The sequence below is a fragment of the Triticum urartu genome, unplaced genomic scaffold (assembly GCF_003073215.2).
Source record: "Triticum urartu cultivar G1812 unplaced genomic scaffold, Tu2.1 TuUngrouped_contig_2371, whole genome shotgun sequence".
In the NCBI taxonomy this organism is placed as follows: Eukaryota; Viridiplantae; Streptophyta; class Magnoliopsida; order Poales; family Poaceae; genus Triticum; species Triticum urartu.
Genome location: NW_024112847.1, coordinates 2,127 through 18,868, shown reverse-complemented (window position 1 = coordinate 18,868; position 16,742 = coordinate 2,127). Strand labels below are relative to the sequence as shown.

Sequence of the window (16,742 nt, the reverse complement as noted above, 5' to 3'; positions counted from 1 at the left end):
GGATGTTGCGATGTGACGGTATGTTGGTGTCGCTTGTTCCCCCATCACTAATCATTGATTTACCACCCTTCTTCACTTTGTCACTGTTCTTGTTTGCTTTGGAGCCGCCATTGCCGGACATGGAGTTGATCGACTCCTCGTCGATCTTGTCTCCATTGTCGACCATCGAGGATCTAGATACCATGGCCAAGCTCATACGAGCACCGCCGACATGGTTGTCCACGCACATGAGCTCCTCTCCTGGTCGTGCCACGGGTGCAGGAGGTCGCCACTCAGCGGCAACACATGTGAGCTCGTCAATGGCGTGGATGGCCTCGTCGAAGCTGTCATAGGAGGCCGAGATGACGAGTGGTTCGAACAAATATCGGCTGCACGAGAGGGGCAGAGCAGATTCGAGGAAGAAGAAGGGAGAAGTTTGTGGGGCGACTAGGGATGGGCGGCCGACGAGGAAGATGCGGGGCGCCGCCTTGTGACCTAGGGCTTAATGCCTAGTTAATCCACCCATATACTACTGCCATGTGGGCCCAAACAATGTAGTCATATGATTAACTTAATTTTATTTGGGGTTAATGCTAATTACATGATTAGTTTGACTAAGTTGAGTGGACTTCAACCTGGCCCCACATGTCATGGGTGGGCCTCATGACCAATTAACAGTCAACAAACGGTGTTGACTGTTGTATGCCATGTCAGTGCTTACAGGTGGGCCCAACCGATCAGAAAATCGGTTTACATCGCTTTAAACCAGTTGATAGTGTTTATTGCAAAAATTATGCGCAAACAGATAGGAGTAGATTTTAGTAACGGTAATGTAAAGTGGTGGTAAAATAAAGGGATCGGCTACTGATCAGGTGACTAAATCCTCACTTTGGGTCACTTTTTTTGTATTGCGTCTTGTGCGCTCTCCTAACGTGAGCTTTGCTGGATGATTTTTCCGTAGTTGCTTTGTTGAATCAATTGATAGGACTATGCATGCATGTCACATACATATAAAATGCACAGTTTAAGCCTACGGTAATTTTGCATAGGATTATATTTTTAATAGCATAGTAGGCCATTATAAAATGAATTATACTTTAGTTGCTAATACAATCTCCGTTCAAATTACTTGTTTTAGATTTGTCTAGATACAAATGTATCTAGACAAGTAGTTTAGAACGAAGAGATCACAACAGTAACTAGTGTCACACCAAAGTAACATAAAACTAAAAGAAATGAACATAAACAAAAGAATAAATACAAATCCAAAATATGGAGCGCATGCATGTTTGTTGCTTCTTTTCATCATGTACCCATTCATCGATTTAGGAGGATGAAAGGACCCACCATTTTGGCATCGTGTGCATGCTATTTCCTGGGCATGTCATACATATATGGGTTACACGTACATGCCATTCACAACTAAACTTTGCTCAATAAATGGAAAGGAAATATGCATCCGCGCTCACTAAACGCAAATTTAAGCCAAAGCTAATACAAAACTAAAAACAAAACATAATTTGTTCTAAGAAAGAATGAATTAAGGGCATTGGTAATACCTGGAATAAGAAAGAAAAAATAAAACACAGAACAGCTGCCGGACAGCTCTACTGATCTTCTCTCTCTTCAGAAAAATGAAACCTTCTCAAAGACTCCCTTTGCACTGAGAACACAATTCAGAACCCTCCTTCTCACAAGAAGGCAAACCTTGTATGTTGATCGAATCTTCTTTCACATCCAGAAGAGAGGCAGTGGGCTATCCGAGAGAGCGGTTCAGGTGACTACCGGAGTCATTGATTAAGCAGGTCAGATGGGCTTAGTAGGGCTCGAACCGACAATATCACTGTTATGAGCGGTATGTTTCAACCAATTAAACTATAAGCCCAATCGGATCTGTACATGCCGGGAAGAGCGGACAGAAAGAGGAAACAATGATACAAAATTGCACACAATCGGTATAGAAATTACATTGTTTCATAATATGCAAAAATAAGCATATAGTAGTGGATTTTTAGACAACGGTATGAATTACACACACATTGCATAAAAATTAGTGAGTATATATTCCAAAGGCCAAGCCACCTTGTACTTTCTCTGCCCCCCCCCCCCAACCCATACTAATAGTAAAAAAACCTAAAAACAAAAAATTGAAGTTTGCTAGGGAAGAATGAATTAGTGGCATTAGTATTACCCTTGCAGAAGAAAGATAATGAAAACTAAAACAAACAATGACAAAATTTGCATAGAAGTTACACAAAAATTGTGCTATTTTATAATATGCAAGAACAATCATATAATAGTGGAATATTTGCGATAAGAAGTTTCTTAAGTAGGAATGGATTAGTGGCATTGGTATTACCATTAAGAAGAAATAAAATGAAATAAAAGCAAAATAATCAAAATACTGAAGTTGTCTAAGAAAGAATGAATTAATGGCATTGCTATTGCCCTTTAAGAATAAAGAATAAAATAAAAACAAAAAAAATGAAGATTTTGAAAGAAGAATGAATTAGTGGCATTGGTATTAGCATTTAAGAGGAAATAACTTTTTAAATATCAAACGGTGATTTTTTTGCACATAATATACAAAAAATGCCCATTTTTATAATACGCAAGGATAATCATATAGTGCAGTTTTCACATAAAGAAGTTTCCTAAGTCGGAATTAATTAGTGGCACTGATATTACCCTTAAAGAATAAAGATAATGAAAAAAGTTCAAAGAAACTAGCACCCAACTTTGCACTGAAATTACACTTTTGTAGTATGCAAACAATTAAATAATACTGTAGTTTTCAGACATATTACATAGTATTTGTGTGTGTACATTTAGACTCAACCCACGTCCCAGAAATACGTACAAAAGAAAACACATAACAAAAGAAAAAGAACGCATAAAAGCCAAAAAAAGCGAAACAATAACAAAGGGAAAGTGGGATGGACTGGACAGTACAGGTAATGGGCTTCAGCCAGCAGCAAATTAAAAAAAGTCAAAATAAAAGCAGCACAACCCAGCTCACAAAACAGTCCAGAAAAAATCACAGCACACATCTCAGAGCAAGAATCAATGATTAAGAAATTAACTGACCCAAATTCAAAATTCAGGCGACGTACATCTAGCAATTTTCAAAATAAAATGCATGACGCAAATGTGATGGTTTTATACTATTCACTCATGCAATTGTTGGAGGTGGATCCTCTAACTTGAAGGAGGGAAGTCACCTAAGCTACAATTTCCTAACTTTCCTCCTTCACTTTCATATGATTAAGACTAAAATGACTTGAATTAATTTGCAAATTACAAATCTACTATACATTTACAAAAATTACATACAAACAAAATTATGATGCAATAAAATTAATTTTAAATTTATTTATATTAACAGTAATTGTGTACATTATCTATTTAAGTAGATAATACAATGTTTGCTAAAGTATCCGTGACTTTTCTTCTCTGTTTTACACTAGTTTACACTGTAGTTTAGATGACTTTCTTTCTTCATGTCAGAGGATCCACTCTCTATGCCAAGCGCCACCTTCAACTTGACGGCGACCTCCTCGAGCGCCCGGCGCGACGGCCCCTCTGGTGACCACGCACCTGCTGCCGCTTTCTGCAGGCTCTCGGCCCGGCGCCGCAACTTTTGGCCCTCCTCCACGAGTTCCTTCACGGCGGTGGCAATCTCGTGGCGCGTCACCAAGCATCGATCGTCCTCTCGTGCCGCCGGCACCCGCAGCGCCACCCCGAGCTTCTCTTTCCAGGATAACGGCGTTCATCCCCTGCTCCGCGTACAGCGGCCACGCGAGCATCGGCACACCGCACCCCACGCTCTCCAGCGTCGAGTTCCACCCGCAGTGCGACACGAAGGCGGCGGTCGCGGGGTGGGACAGCACGCGCACCTGAGGCGCCCACGCCGCCACGGCTAGGCCCCTGCCACTTGTCCTCGCCAAGAAGCCCTCTGGGAGCCACGCCAACGGATCGTCGCCACCGGCGCCGCAATGGCCGCCGTCGGTGCTTGGCATCCGCACGACCCAAAGAAACCTTTGGCCGCTCGCCTCCAGCCCGGCCGCGAGCTCGGCCGTCTGCTCCACAGAAAGTGCTCCGCCGCTCCCGAAGGCGACGTACACCACGGAGCCGACCGGCTGACGATCAAGCCACTCCAAGCATGGCGACGACGCGCCCGCGGCGGCTTCCTCGGGGTCTGGCCGCCGGACAAATGGCCCCACCGGGAACACCGGCGGGAAGAAGACCTCGCCCGCAGCTTGCTCTGGTGCCGCCAGCCGCTTGAAGGCTTCCGCGGTGCCAAGTTCCATCTCGTAGAACGTGTTCACCAGTATGCCATCGGCGAGGCGATAGCTCCGGACCAGCTCGACAAGTTTCGCGTAACGCGGGTTCGTGAAACTGGCGCGGAACGCGTCCGGCATGTCGGCGCCGCACAGCGACACGCCGCCGGGAAGCTCGAGAGGCACCGCAACGTCGCGGTACTCGCCCGGAGCGGCGCCGTCGTGGAGCTCGACGATGTGGCGCGTGAGGGCGACCATGGCCAGGTTGCTGGGGAAGAAGAGGTAGCCGGGGACGCCGAGCTCGGCGGCGATGGGCAGCGCCATGGGGCAGAGGAAGTCCGGCACGACTGCGGCGAGCAGGGTGGTGGAGTAGACGGAGCGAAGGAGGGCGCGGATGTTGGGGAGGGAGCGGCGGGCGAGCTCCGCGAGCACTCTGCCCTCGTGGACGTTGGCGGGGAGGTCGTCCATCTGGACGGCGGGGAGCGCGGCGACGGCGACGGAGGCCGGAGGCACGGGGTGAGCCGGTCTGCATCTACTGGGGCGGAGAGGTTGGTGAAGGTGACGATCGTGGCCGAGAAGCCGAGCTCCACGAGCCGCCGCGCCAGCTCGGCCATTGGAATGAGGTGGCCGGCGCCGGGGCTGGCCAGAAGCACGACGTGCGGCCGCGGCGGCGCTTTGGGTGGCGCCGAGGCTGAGGCGGGGGCGGAGGCGGAGCCAGCAGTGTTGGTGAACGACTCCATCCGCGGTGAGAGTGAGAGATTCTAGCTGCTTGTCCTGTATAGAGAACTCGGGCCATCACCAATCAGCAGCAGTGTATGTAGTTAATGCATGCTTTGATGCTACTCCATCAGTTGACAAAATTGCTCGTCCGTAGTACTTTGCACATGGATGGTTCAGAAAACAAAACAGTGGGCACCGCCTGCTCCACGAACTTCATGTCTATACATCTACGGATAATGATTAGTCAGACCCCCTCTTCTAGCCGCTAAAACCTGCTCATTTCCGATTAGATGGTAAGTCCGATCGACTCCTTGACTTTTACTTGGAAAAAAGCTATGCATTGCAACGGAGGAAGAAAAAATGTCACACTCTGCTAACACAATAACCTTGACTCAAGATCTTAATAGATCCACGCATGCATCTCATCTATGTTGCCACTTGTCCTTCTTTACACCCTCGCTGATGGTGGTCTGAATGCTCACTCAATCATAACGCTTTTGAACGTTATCAATCCTAAGACGTCTCCTTCTCTTTCTTGGCATGAGACGACAAATCTACTTTTTTCTATAAGGTTTTGACGAGGCGTGCATCGGTTATATATGGTTTCTTTCGTCTCTAAGGTGCTCATTTTCAATCCGGATCGGCACTGATATGAAAGAAAGAAGAATCATGCTCTATTCATTAAGATTGCATCCTAAATATCATTTCTTAATTGCTAACAGGTAAATAACATCATGTCCAGATTCTACACATTTTTCTAATCAATTTTCATATATAATATGTTAAATTTAAAGTTAGGCTTAAAAGATGTGTATTTAAAAAAAGTTGATATGTACTACGAATTGATTAACCCAAATGTAAGGGGGTTTCCTGCAGAAGTAAAACTATGACTTAAAACTGGCCTGCGTGTTGATTATCAGGAGCATCGGGAGGTTATGCAAAAGTTAAAATCTGAGTTAAAACTGAACCGGGAGTTCATTACCAAACACATTAGGGAGTTTTTTGTAAAATAACATAACAGGCCAAGAATAATTATTTCCTTTTTATTAGTAGGTACTCTGCTTTGGTGTCAATGATATGTACATTGGAGCAAAGCTAGGTTGTTTTTAAGCCTCTCCAAGTTCTTTCTACTCCACATCATTCAGTTTGCTTCTTCAAGAGTGTTGGTTTTAAGCCTCTCCAAGTTCTTTCAACTCCACATCATTCAGTTTGCTTCTTCAAGTGTGCATTAAAATTATATAAACATTGGATGCAAGCATGAGTAGGATATAATCCACCATGAACATAAATATCGTGAAGGCTATGTTGATTTGTTTCAACTACATGCGTGAACATGTGCCAAGTCAAGTCACTTAAATCATTCAAAGGAGGATACCACCCCATCATACCACATCATAACCATCTCAATAGCATGTTGGCACACAAGGTAAATCATTATAACTCATAGCTAATCAAGCATGGCACAAGCAACTACGATCTCTAATTGTCATTGCAAACATGTTTATTCATAATAAGCTGAATCAAGAACGAGGGACTCATCATATTTACAAAAACAAAAGAGGTCGAGTTCATACCAGCTTTTCTCATCTCAGTCAGTCCATCATATATCATCATAATTGCCTTTCACTTGCACGACCGAACGGTGTGCAATAAGACATGTTAGATTTCAATTCTGCTTTTGGTAGGTGCAAAAAAATAGAATGGGTTGGTTCCATTCCTGTGTTTGGTTGGCGAGATGTAATTAGAAGTGGAATATCCACAGCATACTATCTGCTAGAAATCGATATCATCTTTAGGAGAAAGGAACGCCGTTACGATCAAATGCAAGTCAAGTTTGTCTCTATGAGCTAAGGCAAATATGGTGCTTCAAACGAATGTATGACACTAGTTCAGCACATGCCAACAGATTTCACTATGTAACTTATCAAAAGGCGTCATACATCAAAACACAGATCATGAGACCAAACAATTTTCTTTTGCAGGGGATGGGATCAAAGAAGTTAATCCGCAATGTAATAAATGTTAGTACAATCGTACAGACGAGCTACGTCAGCATTTCCAAAGTGACATGCTGAAAACATGCCCTCTTTAGAAGAGGTTAGTAATAAACAGACCTCATAAAACTGTCCAGAAATGCAATTCCAATTAACATCTACTAGTGTATTAAAGATGTGGTGGAATATCTTAGAGAAAGAATACCATGACCTCTTCTATTACTGTTATCACACTAGATGAACTGAACTAGTCTTTGGCATTGTCAAGAACATAAGAAACAAGCTCTGGTTCTAAGAAGTTAAAAGTTACAGCTTACTCATGGCTGATTCACAAGGCTAAATTTATTTCAGCCTGAAGATGTTGATAGTTCTTTTCTTCCAAATAATGCAATTGAGCTGTCACAGTAGTCTCAACTCTAAGGCACTAATTTGTATCCACTGTTATTGGAGAAAGCTTGGCGTTTAATGCATGAAAGCATAGATCGGTGAGGGGAAATAACAACTTATGCAGTACAAAATCATGCACATTATTGACTACGAAAAGCCAAGAGGATACAAATCAATGAACCTAGGTAATGGTATATTAGTATGTCCTGAGTGAAAGGATGTCCTGAAAGAAAATTGTTCAAACGTTTGTTACAAATTTCTTTTGTAATCAACATCCATTAAATGAAATAATTGTCAAATGAAACAACATATTTACAGTAACACAAACATACTAGCAAATTGACGCATTGCCAAGTGCCACTTGATAACATCAAACTTGAGTTTACACACGTATCCATAATATAAGCATCGCAGCTAAACCAATGTTTATTGGTCACATGATAGTATCTTGCACAAATAATGGTATAAAAAATTTGTAGACAATACAATCGACACTACCATACCAGAATGGCTTTTCAGGCCTTATCATCATCATCATCCTCAATGTCCCAACTCAAATCCTCGTCGTCTTCCGCAACACTGAGCCTCTTACGTAGCTCCTCCTTTGGAGCAGAGCTTGAGCCATGAGCGCTCCCCTTCTTCTCTTCATGCTCCCCGAGATCCTCAATCTCGTCCCATTCGAGATCCTCCTCGGTCGCTGTTCGCTGTCTAGAAACCATGGAGTAGTCGCTATCCTTGCTTGAGTCACTTGTCTCATGCTTTGTCCCTTCTTTCGCTGCAGCATCGCCAGCGGTAGAATGTGGTTCCTCAGCAGCAGTTTTCTTGTCACTTGATTCTTCGACATTCAATTTGGATGCATCTTCCTTCTCCTCCTCCTTGTCCACTACAACCATAGAGCTACCGAAAACTTCCGGCTGCGGTAAATCGGCATTCTTCTGTTCCTTATCCAGAGCACCGGCCTCTTCAACTGCATTGACTCTGCCTTCTGCCTCCAGTTTCTCATTTTCTCTTTCCTGTACTTCAGGTTTCGGTTCTTCTTTGATCGGCGCTTGCTTGATCGCCTCCTCTTTTGCTGGCTCCTCCTCCTCGACCTCGTCATCCACCTCCCAGCTCAGATCCTCCTCTTCCTCCTGCGCGATGACCCGCTTGACGAGCTTGGCCCTGGCGTCCTCCTGCTGCTTGAGCTTGTGGACGCGGTAAAAGTACCTGGCCCAGAACACCTCGCCCTCCACGGTGTCGGGGACGAGCCTGTCCACCATCCCCTCCACGGCGTCGCTCTCGTAGCAGAGCGCCTCGATCTCGTCCTGCCTCTCCTGGAGGCTAAACCCCGCGCCCCAGGCCGCGAAGTCCTCGGCGTCCTCGGGATCGGCGGTGAAGGTGGCCGGATCCGACTGGAGCGCGCGGAGCTGCGCCTCGAAGCGGCTGTAGTACCTGAGGTGGCCCGAGGCGGGGCTGGGCTCGGAGTCGGCGTCGGAGGGCGCGGGCAGGGAGGCTGCGGAGGCGGCGGCGGTGGCGGCGACCTGGGCGATGGCGCCCTTGCCCTGGGCGACGATGTCGGCGAGGCCGTCGAGCGCGAGGGCCGAGGAGGGGAGGTCCCGGGCCGCCTGGGCGGCGGCCTCGCGGAGCGCGTCGGTCTCGCGGCGCAGGCCGGTGCTGAACTCGGCGAGGTCGCGGCGGTAGGCGTCGAGCACGGTCTCGGACTGGGAGGTGAGGGTCTTGAGCAGCCCGCCGAAGCCGCCCCACCCGCCCCCGTCGCCGGAGCCGGCGGGCGAGGAGGACCCCGCGGCGGCCTCCTCCGGCTCCGACGGCGGCGAGGCGGGGTCGGGCGCCGCGAGCGAGTTGAAGAGGAAATCCATGGCGGGCGGCGATTTGGATCCGGTTGGTCGGGGGGCCGTTGTCGTGGAATCGCGTGTGCTTTCTTCGTGGGGGAGTGGGGGTTGCTTTCGCTTGCGGGTGGGCCCGCGGGGAGGCGATGGTCCCACTTGCGGCTTGTGTGCGGTGCACGGGAGGGATGTCTTGGGCTGGCCTGCACGAATGTGGTTCCGTTTCGTGCATCGCAGGTTCTCCCGAATGGCACGCATGCACGTGCAGTTTCGGGCTTTCAAGTTTATACGAGCCTGCGAATCAACCTGTGGTTGAGTTGGTTAGGTGGACAGTGGTATCCTCATCCTGATGCTCGCATTATTCCTGGATTTATTTCAGGATTTCCGACGATGCGCTTTCAGTGGGAGAGACGTTCCCGTCGACGACGAGGCGCCTATGGTGACTTCGTAAATCTCAAGATGATATGTCGGCTCAGTCTTCTCGGAGATGCTCATAGAGGTAGTGTGCGTGTGTGCGTTCATAGGGATGAGTGTATGCGCGTGTATATGAGCGCTTGTGTCTGTACTGATGCTCAAAAAAAAAGTTTATACGAACCTACACATTTCATCGAAGAACAATAATGAAAAGTTTGAGACCAAAACACTTGAACGTGTCCAATGGGATGAGATAAGAGCATCTCTAGCGGATCCGATATTACTGCCGTCCTGCAAATTTCGTTTACAGTATCCGCAAACAAAATTTGCGGGACGACGGACAGATCGGCAGAATAGATCATGCAAATTTGGTATTTTTCTTACTTGATTTGAAACATCTAATTCACGCTATAGACATCATTGTAGTTCCACAAGCATAGTTGATCACATACAAAGCAAATTAAACTACTAGATAGATAGTTTCGCACGTAGCACGTCATTTGGTAGATAGTTCAAACTTAAACTGCTAGACTAGATATAAAACTTAAACGACTAGTTGGATCACCAGAGTTCTACTTATCTTCATCCTCGCCATCATCAGAGCCGGAGCCGGACTTGCCCGTGCTGAGGTGATGCTCCATGAGGGAGTTGTAGAGCACCTGCGCGAGCTCCTACTCCTTTCGGAGTGCCGGCAGTCGCGCCGCTACGGCTTCGTCCCCAGTGGCGGCCGCCTCCCTTGACTCGAACCAAGCATGCTCTGTCGCTTGGCGGTGTTGCACCGCCGGATCAAAGATGCGGTGCAAGCAGTCAAAGTTCACCCATGTGCATGCTTCGGCGTTGCGGGACCGCGCGTCGCGGCAGCGCGCCTGCTCCTTGCGCCATTCTGGTACCGGAGGGCAGAGGGAGGAGCTCCCGGACCCCTCGTCGTGGTCGCGCTTGTGAGGTGGCCTGCCTCCTCGGCCGCCGACCCCCTCGGCCACCCCGGCCGACACCCACCGTTGACATGTTCGACAAGTTCGAGCGGGTAAATGCGCCGGAAATCGAGGCTGAAGTTCGCGTAATTTCTCACTGAATGAAAAGGAAACACGGTGAATGGGAATTGGGGAAAAGCCGGATGCGAATCCTAAATCGACCCAGAGCTGGCATATATACCGGTATCACTGGCGGTTTACGGGCCTCCCATAAATGTTTTATGGACCAGATCCTCTTTGGCGGACCTGCTCGGGCCAAAATTTTAGGCTGTCCCGTAAACCCGTCGAAAAAACGCATCTCGACGAGGTTATACAGGATCAACTAGAGATGCTCTAAGTCGTGGATCAAGGAGGTTCAAATCCCGGACTCCACCGACACTAGGGCTCCCGCCCCCTTTTACGTGTTTTTTCTAAGCTTGATTAGAGCATGTATCTTGCTCAGAAGGACGAGGTGGCGACGGCTCTTTGAAGACATGATAAGGTTCTTTTCGTCTAACCCCCATCCCGACGGTGTGCTTAGTCATCGAATGGCGTCTGGAGGTGTTTCTTTGGTGTTTGTCTTCAATGGATCCGCAATCTTCATTCATTCATCAACAATGGTTGTTGCTCTGGTGCATTAGTCATGTGGTGCCTTACCACGACGACTTATGACTGTCTACTACAATAAAGTTTGCTCGGTGTAAGGGCATATTTATCCCTAAGGTGTTTTGGTGATTGATGACAATGCTTTTGCGGACTAATCATGTGCCTTGAGTATTTCAGATGTTTCATCACTAGACACAAGATGGGTTTTTTTGTCCCCCTCGAAGACTATTGAAGACGGCGTTTATCTACGTTTCTTTTCCGTGGATTTGAGTCGTAGGAAAGCCGTACTATTAAGAGGGGGTCCGCTTTGGTAAGGCTAGGGTGGAATCAACACGTACACATCCTTTTCACACCCTATGAGCCTTCCCGCTTTGATGGAGGTTTCATTCCCTTTTTTATGAGTATGATTTGGTCCCAGCGGTAGTACCGTGGTGCCCAGCGGTAGTACCGCCTGTGGGTCCTCAGCCGTAGTACTGCTGCGGTACCAGGCTCCTACCGCGTCGACTCGAGGGGGTCGCCTCTCGTGTCGGATTGTGCGGCACTGCAGCGGCAGTAGAAGCGGTAGTACCGCTCGAGAGCGGTAGTATCGCAGGGATGAACACTGGGTTGCGGGTAATTGGAGGAGGTGACGCCAATCCTCTCTCTTCCTGCGCGTCCTCATGACCGGTTGGGCGTCGCCTTATAAGGTGGTGGGCTGCGCCCTGTTGTTGTTTGAGAGAGATAGTGCGCTACCACCTCACAGCCGTGCGCAGGTGAGCCTCGAGCGTCCCTCCCGTACTGACTGCTTCTACTGCCGCTGCATAGCTGCCGCAACAATCCGACACGGAGATAGGCGACCTCTTCCTCAGAACTACGCGCAAGGATCCTCATGCGAAAAGTTCCCCGTAAAAAAATCATAATTAAAGGTTGGTACCGCTCATGTCATTTGATAGGCTTTTATTTCGGATAATTTTTATTAATAAGTTTACTTTACGGCTAGGACCCACAGCCGGTACTACCGCTGTTATTGGTGCGGGCACCACGGATAAAGTATCTTACCGCTGGGTACAAAAACATCACCAGATACTAACAAAAAACCATGTGGTAATGAATTTACCTTCTCCATTCTTAAAGCGAGAGTACAGATAAGGAGCTCATCTATGATAGAGGGTTGGTGTACAGAAAGGTGGTATGTGTACTGTGTTCTGAAGTTCCTTCCACTTCACGGCATCTCCTTCCAATACGCCGGATCAAAGACCCTCCCTCATTAAACTAGTAGCGTGTGTATCCATACGACTGCTCTACATTTCGATTCAGCAAAAAGTCAATCGTCCTCCGATAGAACTGCACGTATCCTTACATGTCAATATCCCGGAGGAGGGATACTCAAAAAACGGCCATACTTATGCTTCTACGTGAACTTAACAATCTTGATAATCACTCAACGTGCGACCGGAGACGCGATATGATCTAAGTTGCGCAAAGCATCGCCCAATTATATAAAAGTATATCATATTCTTTGTCAGTCTCCACAAAACACAGTAGCTATAGGAGATGTAAAATTTCCAAACTCCTATATATACCATCTCGCTAGAACATCAGAGCTTGTTAGTATTATGGTATGTAGTCATTGCTCACCCTAGTCGTAACGTGGAGTAATGCACCACTGACTAAGTGCACCAGAATGCAAACCAATACCTAGATATCGTTTAGGGATTGATTTCCCTTGAAAGATGAATGAACCGAGTTGCGTGATCCAGTTGAGACAACACCAAAATGCAAACACCTCCCTGCGCATTCGATGACTATAGCACCAATGACAGTCAGAAGGTGACATATTGGCGCTGTTAGTGACTCTCGAATAAACCTATCATGTCTTCAAAGAGCCGTCGCCACCTCGTCCTTCTGAGCAAGATACATGCTCTAATCAAGCTTAGAAAAAACACGTAAAAGGGGGCGGGAGCCCTAGTGTCGGTGGAGTCCGGGATTTGAACCTCCTTGATCCACGACTTAGAGCATCTCTAGTTGATCCTGTATAACCTCGTCGAGATGCGTTTTTTCGACGGGTTTACGGGACAGCCTAAAATTTTGGCCCGAGCAGGTCCGCCAAAGAGGATCTGGTCCATAAAACATTTATGGGAGGCCCGTAAACCGCCAGTGATACCGGTATATATGCCAGCTCTGGGTCGATTTAGGATTCGCATCCGGCTTTTCCCCAATTCCCATTCACCGTGTTTCCTTTTCATTCAGTGAGAAATTACGCGAACTTCAGCCTCGATTTCCGGCGCATTTACCCGCTCGAACTTGTCGAACATGTCAACGGTGGGTGTCGGCCGGGGTGGCCGAGGGGGTCGGCGGCCGAGGAGGCAGGCCACCTCACAAGCGCGACCACGACGAGGGGTCCGGGAGCTCCTCCCTCTGCCCTCCGGTACCAGAATGGCGCAAGGAGCAGGCGCGCTGCCGCGACGCGCGGTCCCGCAACGCCGAAGCATGCACATGGGTGAACTTTGACTGCTTGCACCGCATCTTTGATCCGGCGGTGCAACACCGCCAAGCGACAGAGCATGCTTGGTTCGAGTCAAGGGAGGCGGCCGCCACTGGGGACGAAGCCGTAGCGGCGCGACTGCCGGCACTCCGAAAGGAGTAGGAGCTCGCGCAGGTGCTCTACAACTCCCTCATGGAGCATCACCTCAGCACGGGCAAGTCCGGCTCCGGCTCTGATGATGGCGAGGATGAAGATAAGTAGAACTCTGGTGATCCAACTAGTCGTTTAAGTTTTATATCTAGTCTAGCAGTTTAAGTTTGAACTATCTACCAAATGACGTGCTACGTGCGAAACTATCTATCTAGTAGTTTAATTTGCTTTGTATGTGATCAACTATGCTTGTGGAACTACAATGATGTCTATAGCGTGAATTAGATGTTTCAAATCAAGTAAGAAAAATACCAAATTTGCATGATCTATTCTGCCGATCTGTCCGTCGTCCCGCAAATTTTGTTTGCGGATACTGTAAACGAAATTTGCAGGACGGCAGTAATATCGGATCCGCTAGAGATGCTCTTATCTCATCCCATTGGACACGTTCAAGTGTTTTGGTCTCAAACTTTTCATTATTGTTCTTCGATGAAATGTGTAGGTTCGTATAAACTTTTTTTTTGAGCATCAGTACAGACACAAGCGCTCATATACACGCGCATACACTCATCCCTATGAACGCACACACGCACATCCTACCTCTATGAGCATCTCCGAAAGACTGAGCCGACATATCATCTTGAGATTTACGAAGTCACCATAGGCGCCTCGTCGTCAACGGGAACGTCTCCTTCCACTGAAAGCGCATCGTCGGAAATCCTGAAATAAATCCAAAAATAATGCGAGCATCAGGATGAGGATACCACTGTCCACCTAACCAACTCAACCACAGGTTGATTCGCAGGCTCGTATAAACTTGAAAGCCCGAAACTGCACGTGCATGCGTGCCATTCGGGAGAACCTGCGATGCACGAAACGGAACCACATTCGTGCAGGCCAGCCCAAGACATCCCTCCCGTGCACCGCACACAAGCCGCAAGTGGGACCATCGCCTCCCCGCGGGCCCACCCGCAAGCGAAAGCAACCCCCACTCCCCCACGAAGAAAGCACACGCGATTCCACGACAACGGCCCCCCGACCAACCGGATCCAAATCGCCGCCCGCCATGGATTTCCTCTTCAACTCGCTCGCGGCGCCCGACCCCGCCTCGCCGCCGTCGGAGCCGGAGGAGGCCGCCGCGGGGTCCTCCTCGCCCGCCGGCTCCGGCGACGGGGGCGGGTGGGGCGGCTTCGGCGGGCTGCTCAAGACCCTCACCTCCCAGTCCGAGACCGTGCTCGACGCCTACCGCCGCGACCTCGCCGAGTTCAGCACCGGCCTGCGCCGCGAGACCGACGCGCTCCGCGAGGCCGCCGCCCAGGCGGCCCGGGACCTCCCCTCCTCGGCCCTCGCGCTCGACGGCCTCGCCGACATCGTCGCCCAGGGCAAGGGCGCCATCGCCCAGGTCGCCGCCACCGCCGCCGCCTCCGCAGCCTCCCTGCCCGCGCCCTCCGACGCCGACTCCGAGCCCAGCCCCGCCTCGGGCCACCTCAGGTACTACAGCCGCTTCGAGGCGCAGCTCCGCGCGCTCCAGTCGGATCCGGCCACCTTCACCGCCGATCCCGAGGACGCCGAGGACTTCGCGGCCTGGGGCGCGGGGTTTAGCCTCCAGGAGAGGCAGGACGAGATCGAGGCGCTCTGCTACGAGAGCGACGCCGTGGAGGGGATGGTGGACAGGCTCGTCCCCGACACCGTGGAGGGCGAGGTGTTCTGGGCCAGGTACTTTTACCGCGTCCACAAGCTCAAGCAGCAGGAGGACGCCAGGGCCAAGCTCGTCAAGCGGGTCATCGCGCAGGAGGAAGAGGAGGATCTGAGCTGGGAGGTGGATGACGAGGTCGAGGAGGAGGAGCCAGCAAAAGAGGAGGCGATCAAGCAAGCGCCGATCAAAGAAGAACCGAAACCTGAAGTACAGGAAAGAGAAAATGAGAAACTGGAGGCAGAAGGCAGAGTCAATGCAGTTGAAGAGGCCGGTGCTCTGGATAAGGAACAGAAGAATGCCGATTTACCGCAGCCGGAAGTTTTCGGTAGCTCTATGGTTGTAGTGGACAAGGAGGAGGAGAAGGAAGATGCATCCAAATTGAATGTCGAAGAATCAAGTGACAAGAAAACTGCTGCTGAGGAACCACATTCTACCGCTGGCGATGCTGCAGCGAAAGAAGGGACAAAGCATGAGACAAGTGACTCAAGCAAGGATAGCGACTACTCCATGGTTTCTAGACAGCGAACAGCGACCGAGGAGGATCTCGAATGGGACGAGATTGAGGATCTCGGGGAGCATGAAGAGAAGAAGGGGAGCGCTCATGGCTCAAGCTCTGCTCCAAAGGAGGAGCTACGTAAGAGGCTCAGTGTTGCGGAAGACGACGAGGATTTGAGTTGGGACATTGAGGATGATGATGATGATAAGGCCTGAAAAGCCATTCTGGTATGGTAGTGTCGATTGTATTGTCTACAAATTTTTTATACCATTATTTGTGCAAGATACTATCATGTGACCAATAAACATTGGTTTAGCTGCGATGCTTATATTATGGATACGTGTGTAAACTCAAGTTTGATGTTATCAAGTGGCACTTGGCAATGCGTCAATTTGCTAGTATGTTTGTGTTACTGTAAATATGTTGTTTCATTTGACAATTATTTCATTTAATGGATGTTGATTACAAAAGAAATTTGTAACAAACGTTTGAACAATTTTCTTTCAGGACATCCTTTCACTCAGGACATACTAATATACCATTACCTAGGTTCATTGATTTGTATCCTCTTGGCTTTTCGTAGTCAATAATGTGCATGATTTTGTACTGCATAAGTTGTTATTTCCCCTCACCGATCTATGCTTTCATGCATTAAACGCCAAGCTTTCTCCAATAACAGTGGATACAAATTAGTGCCTTAGAGTTGAGACTACTGTGACAGCTCAATTGCATTATTTGGAAGAAAAGAACTATCAACATCTTCAGGCTGAAATAAATTTAGCC

The 16,742-nt window shown here is 48.7% G+C and overlaps 2 protein-coding genes and 1 pseudogene across 2 annotated transcripts; 1 reads left to right on the top strand and 2 right to left on the bottom strand.

Moving 5' to 3' along the window:
* Positions 1–3,331: 3,331 nt before the first annotated feature.
* On the bottom strand, positions 3,332–5,129 carry LOC125526940 (annotated as a pseudogene).
* Positions 5,130–7,692: 2,563 nt separating this feature from the next.
* Positions 7,693–9,296, bottom strand: LOC125526939 (BSD domain-containing protein 1-like). Its single transcript, XM_048691535.1, has one exon. The coding sequence runs from the start codon at positions 9,214–9,216 to the stop codon at positions 7,876–7,878; it is 1,341 nt and encodes a 446-aa protein (XP_048547492.1). The 5' UTR covers positions 9,217–9,296; the 3' UTR covers positions 7,693–7,875.
* A 5,537-nt stretch (positions 9,297–14,833) lies between these two features.
* On the top strand, positions 14,834–16,357 carry LOC125526938 (BSD domain-containing protein 1-like). The gene has a single exon (XM_048691534.1). It carries the CDS (start codon positions 14,834–14,836, stop codon positions 16,172–16,174), a length of 1,341 nt encoding a protein of 446 aa, XP_048547491.1. The 3' UTR covers positions 16,175–16,357.
* The last annotated feature ends 385 nt before the right edge of the window (positions 16,358–16,742 follow it).

Coding starts and splice junctions, on each gene's coding strand:
- LOC125526938 (XM_048691534.1), top strand. CDS start 14,834: ATGGATTTCCTCTTCAACTCGCTCGCGGCGCCCGACCCCGCCTCGCCG.
- LOC125526939 (XM_048691535.1), bottom strand. CDS start 9,216: ATGGATTTCCTCTTCAACTCGCTCGCGGCGCCCGACCCCGCCTCGCCG.